Here is a 6,253-nt window from a genome sequence, read left to right as displayed (position 1 = left end):
GCAGGTTTTAATACCAGGCATATATATAGATGGAGAAGTATCATAATCTTCCACGTGGTGTGCATGCACAGGGAAACCTACCTCCCACTCTTAGACAAGCATAAGACTTTGCAGTAGAGAGTGTGCGTTGTAGCAAGTTGTAATATGAGGGGGATGCCGCCAATTGGCTAGCTGCCGATTTCGAACTTGATATACTGGGTTTGAAGTCAGTGAGAACGTTGGTACTTGACAAAAAAATCGTGTGATTTTGGACAAATCATTTCCTCTCCAGTTGCCTAAAATATAAATGGCTGAAATAAAATCATGTAATTTAAAGATGTAATAATGGACAGCGTTCAGTTATTTACCGGGTCGATTCACCTTGTATAAATACCAACACAACATGATGGACAATACCAGTCTGTCACCTGGCATTCTGGAAGGCGCAGTTACCATCGCCACCGCTATGGGGAGGGCAGTTTCCTTCCTCTGACGAAGAGTGGTGGCACAGCTGGACAGCCTATGCAGCATCGAGGGTGGGGTGTTACATAGCATGAAATTCAGGATGACTATGGAGAATGTGATAAAATAATAGCATTTAATAACGCGTTTATGGCAGCTGAATGTGCAGACCCCGCCGCTAAAAACATTAAAATAACTGAGCTGTTTTAGTGTCAGTCATCCGCAAACATCATAGCTTTAAATGAATATTAAAAACGTATGTGGCCATCTAGTTTTATACATGCGCCAGATTTGTAATAAATAAAATGAAGGGCTTGTTTTAGTGCGTTGATCAAAAACGAGACTTTCCGGACCTGGTGGGAGGCCCAGGATGCGCACTCTAGCCCTATCTAGCCCCAGAACAAAAGGCCCTGTGTGCACTATTCGTCGCCCCTGCTCCCCAGTACAATATCCAGCTTCGAACCAGGGAGAGAGAAAAGCCCCCAGAGGCGCTGGCCGCACCAGGGTTGCTTCCAAGGAGCAACCGAAGGATATTTTCAGAATCCTCGGAGCTTATCTGCACCTCGTTACTCATTAACCGCTTGTTAGTAGAACTGTGCGTGTTATCTCAGCAAGTAGTTTCAGGAGTGAGGTGCCCCATCATAAAGCACGTCCGCCAGACGCCACTGCTCCGTAGAGTGTCTCCACGTCCTTGCCTCAGCGCCCGGAGGGGTACGATCCTTTGACGTACCTCGCTCTCATCCTATGCCCCTGAAGGAGGGGTGTGGGGGGGGGGGGTGTGTACGGGCCCAGCTGGACGTCAGAGAGCCAATCGAAGCAGGGCCAGACGACGCAGGTGTCCTGGGGGTGGACCACGCCGAGTGCGCAGAACCAGCATCAGTAAAAGTGACCAATGAGCGTTGACTTGCTGCTGCCAGAGTGGGCTCGCGCAAAGGCCCTCTGTGAGGACTGACGGTACAGAGCCATCGGCTGCAAGAACAAGCTGGGAGAATGGACTGCACGGAACTGTGAGAATATTGTCTGCAGGCCTGTTCACTAGGAGAACAAACTCCAGGGAATTGTCCAATGAGAGAATATTTCCTACAGGTCTGTCCATTGGGAGAGTGGACTCTACAGAACTGTCCACTGAAAGAATACACTCTACAGGACTGTTCACTGAGAGAACTGACTTTACAGAATCGTCCACTGAGAGAATGGACTCTACGAAACCTGACACTTTAAGAAACTACTCTACAGAACTGTCCAATGGGAGAACTGTTTCTACAGAACTGTTTAGTCTGAGAATTGACTCTACAACACCATTGGCTGTAGGAATTGACTCTACAGAATCAACAACTTTAAGAATAGACTCTACAGAACTGTCCACAGAGAGAATGGACTCTACGAAACCTGACACTTTAAGAAACTACTCTACAGAACTCTCCATTGGGAGAACTGTGTCTACAGAACTGTTTAGTCTGAGAATTGACTCTACAACACCATTGGCTGTAGGAACTGACTCTACAGAATCAACAACTTTAAGAATCGACTCTACAGAACTGTCCACTGCGAGAACTGATTCTACAGAACTGTTTAATTTGAGAACTAACTCTACAACACCATTTGCTGTAGGAATTGACTCTACAGACCTGTCCACTGAAAGAACTGATTCTACAGAACTGTTTAATTTGAGAACTGTCTCTACACCATTTGCTGTAGGAATTTATTGTACAGAACTGTCTTCTGAGAGAATTGATTCCACAGAACTTGCCCCTTCAAGGATGAACTCTACAAACCCCTCTGGTGTGAAAATTGATTCTGTAAGACCAGTCCATTTAAGTATGTCTTCTACGGACCAGTCCTCTGGGAGCATTAATTTTAGAGAGATATCCACCGTCCAAATGGGCTTTACAGAACATGACATTGTAAGAATGGAATCTACAGAACCATGGACTATAAGAATAGATTCTGTAGAAATGCCCTCTGTACAAACCGACTTGACAGGCCAGGCCCCTGGTAGAGAGGCCTCTGCAGAACAGTTTGTGGCAAGAGTGTGCTCTGCAAAGCCGGCCACTTCAGGGGAGGATTGTACAGAACTCTCTACTGTGAGAATGGGTTCTCAGGAGCAGTCTGCTGTAAGAATGGACACTACAGTACCTGTCACTGCAAGAATGGACTCTACAAAACTACCTACTCTAAAATCAGACTTTACAGAGTGTCCTGTTGGAATGGGCTCTACAGAAGTTTCTACTGTGAACATGGGCTCTACTGAGCCATCTGCTTTAAGAACAAGCCGGGAAGAACTGTTAAGTGCAAGAATGTCCCCCGGAGTGCGGGAAGACCCATTAGCTCTGACAAGAAATCTTGCAGAGTTTCCAGGCATAGGAATAAAGGATCCTGTTTCTGCAGAACTGGGGTCTTCAAATATCTCAATCCCATCAGATGGGAAGCAGGACTATGCCAGGTTGTATTGTGAAGAAGCATACCATGTGAATATGCTTGAACTGCCGACTGGGGACCCTTCAGACATTACCAGCTACCAAAATCTTTCCTCCCTGAGAACAAGCTTGCAAGACAATTTAAAACCACAAGCTTCAGCAGGAGGGAGAGCGGCATCTTTGAGCACTGCTTCCTCCAAATCGTCAGCAGCAGAAAGGGATGGGAAAGACTTATGGACGCTCTCAGCCCCAGTGGAGACCTCCCCAGAGTGTGCCAAACCATCAGTGACTGAGATGGATTGCCCAGTCTGCTTCAGTGCATATGATCTTTACAGGCTACCCAAGAGTCTGTCCTGCCAGCACACCTTCTGTAATGTCTGCTTGAAGTTGCTTCTGAGACATGAGGAGGGGTCCTGGCAGATTGTCTGCCCTCTTTGCCGAGTGTCTACTTTAATCAGCGGAGGACTCATACGCAGCCTTCCCAACCAAGAAGATATCCTGGCTCGACTGGAAAATCCTTTCACCATCTCCAAGGAGTGTCCTCTTCCTCAAAGAGAGCTGACCCAAGAGGAGTCTCCAAGCTGCAGGCGCCTTGACACCACCAGCAGCATGGAGGGCCTCAGCATTGCAGCTCGGAGGCTGGGGGCGCTTCTGATTATCCTGGTGCTGCTGCTGGTCATCATCCTGCTCTTCTTGAGCTCTGGACCGGTGAGGTGGACCCTCTGTGGAGTGATGGTGCTCTCCCTGGCCCTATCTGTCTTACTCTGCTGGCGGCCTCAGGTCAGGGGCTGTTGTGGGACTGTGTGCTCCTCGCAAGACCCTCAGGAGAGGTGTGCTGTATCTGTGCCCTGAGAAGACCTTGTGCGGTGCTCTACATGTGGTCCGGTGGAGTAATTTTACACAGACAATCATGCCGTGAGAGGAAGAAGTTTGACACTAAACTCTTAACAGCGATACATTTGATTGTCCTTTTTGCCAAAAGAGGCACACTCACGCAGAGAACTCTTCTTTGCTCTCCTCCAAACAACTCCGTTTGGCATCTCTTTTTACCAGAAATGAATCCTTGCCAGATTCACTCGCCAAAGAGAAGACTGTTCGTAGCATTCATTGCATGTTATATACATGTTCAGTCAGTTCCAAAAGTGCCCTGAATATGTTGGAAGAATCCTGTGTTCCCTGCATGGTTCCAGTTTGTATTGGTGGAAGAAATCAGTGAGGTGACTGGTTGGCAGACTGTGTATTGGATATATTATATAAACAGAGCCTAGCCAAGGCATCACTACCCTTTCATGCAATGCTTTTCAACTAGGTGAGCAACCTTGTGGTAGAAATCAGGTTGGTAAAGTGGGTTAGGAACAGGCTGGCTGACTGGCAGAGCAGCTGCTGTTAGTTAAGGGGATCCGCCCTGAGAATAAGGGGTGACAAAAGGGATTGTTTCTCGTTCCAGTGCTTTTCAGTGCATTTGTAAGTGATTTTGCATGGGAACATGTTTGACAGGTATGATTCTTTGCAGATGGTACAAAGATCTCCCATAGGGTGTTTCTCCCAAAGGGAGCTGCAAAATTTGGCCTATATTAAAAAAAAGCTGGATATGGTGTTTAGAAGTGGGAAGCTGTGCCCTATGGGTACACGCATATCCTCTTTGCCTGGCATTTGTTTGGAACGTGCCCTGTGTTGCAGAATTCAAGAAACCTGCATTTTCTCTAGAACATACAAATCCTGAGGATCAGGATAGGAGCTGAGGTCTTGGAGACCTATCGGCAAAATAGGTTTCTTAGAGATTTCTAACTAAATGACCTCAAAAGGGGTAATTAAAGTCACAAGAGACGTTGGGTTGCCCAGGGATCCGGCAACAAAAAAGAGCTGTCCATACAAGCATTCACATAATTTGTAAGGCTTGATCGACAACACTAGGCTCATTCGGAAACAAGTTTGCAACCTGCTGTGGTTTGTGTAGACATTTACAAAATGTACATGATGTCAAGGATTCAGTTTGTCAAAAAGTAACACCCCTTCGAGATACTCTTCACATACATGCACTGTTTCTTTTTTTTTAACAAAGCACTGGAGGACTTGAATTGAGAAACATTTCATGAGATAAATGTCTCTTGAACATTTCAGCGACAGGCTGAACAATTTAACCTGTCTACTAATGGTGGCAGGTGGCATTTGATTCACACATCTTTATCTGCAGAAAGCACCTTCAGGGGTCTCAGACCCATGACATGTAATACTATGCAAAGAAATATTATTGAAATATAGTAAACAAACTCTTTTGTCTTTTGTAAATGCAAACCAGTTGAATAAAAAAATATATTTTCAGTTAAGCTATTAATTACTGTCATTTTTAATGTCTGGCCTGGATGTTTGAAAACAACTCAGCCTGGGGTCACACTGAATTTTTACAAGGATACAGGTCCCATGGCATTGGTCAGCTAGAAGCAGGGCAACTTGAACTATATAATTTTGAGGCTGTGGCATTTTCCGCCTATTTATGGATTTTTCACATTTGCCACATAATCCATCGCCTGCTTAAAAATCCTCAGATTTCAGAAGTAAATTGTTTCTAGCTCAAAAATGGATCAAAAGTTACTAAGAACGCAGCAGCACTTGTTGCAGAAAGTAGAAGGTCCTTTGTAAAGGTTGATTGATCACCTTTCTGTTGTTTATTTCTGTATTTGGGTGTCAAAGTGGTAATAATGAGACAAAACATTTGTAAAATAAAAAAATCTAAAATAATGAGGTAATACAAAACAATCTGTGCCACATTATGCTGTATAATTTGCCTTTTCTTGCCACATAATTTAGACAACCCTTCCACGTAATTTGGCCATCCCTTGCCAAATAATTCCAGGGGCACTGCCTACAAGCCTGGGTGGGCTCCAGACCCTGGCCACCTGGGTAGGAGAGACTGTCACTTCTAGGTCTGGACAGTTATTGGACTGACACAATATTGATGAGCTATGTGGAAGGTATTAACACACGGATGAAGGCTGAATGGGCTCAGGAGAGGCACGAGTGGACAGCGTGTCTCCTCTAGGTTTTCCTGACCCACATGTTTGGCTTAGGGATAGATGGTCTGTCGCCACTGGGAATGGGGGTTATTGAACTTGCGCACTGCAGAGCTTGTGTGTTCCTTAAGACTTTATGGGTTACGGGTTGTGACGCGGATTGATGCAAGATAACGAGAGTGCGGACCTTATGCTGGATAAGCATATGGGTTGCCAAGGGGAAATTGAGAACCGATAGTCAGAGATGGTTAAAAGGCAGTCCCATATTGCCTTTGTTTAGTGGTTTGTGTTCATACCATCTCTCGCTGCACATTCCTATCTCTGCTCTCTCTCCTCACAAGTGTTATCTGTCAATCCAGTCTTTTTCTCCTCTCTGCTGCCCCT

At 45.5% G+C, this 6,253-nt stretch overlaps 1 protein-coding gene across 1 annotated transcript; it reads left to right on the top strand.

Annotated features, from left to right (window-relative positions):
* Positions 1 to 1,104: 1,104 nt before the first annotated feature.
* RNF186 (ring finger protein 186) lies at positions 1,105 to 5,185 on the top strand. The gene has a single exon (XM_085609117.1). The coding sequence runs from the start codon at positions 1,635 to 1,637 to the stop codon at positions 3,708 to 3,710; it is 2,076 nt and encodes a 691-aa protein (XP_085465243.1). The 5' UTR covers positions 1,105 to 1,634; the 3' UTR covers positions 3,711 to 5,185.
* Positions 5,186 to 6,253: the final 1,068 nt, after the last annotated feature.

This window comes from Triturus cristatus, chromosome 1_2 (assembly GCF_964204655.1).
Source record: "Triturus cristatus chromosome 1_2, aTriCri1.1, whole genome shotgun sequence".
Classification (NCBI taxonomy): domain Eukaryota; kingdom Metazoa; phylum Chordata; class Amphibia; order Caudata; family Salamandridae; genus Triturus; species Triturus cristatus.
This window is presented reverse-complemented; position numbering and strand designations above follow the sequence as displayed.

Coding starts and splice junctions, on each gene's coding strand:
- RNF186 (XM_085609117.1), top strand. CDS start 1,635: ATGGACTCTACGAAACCTGACACTTTAAGAAACTACTCTACAGAACTG.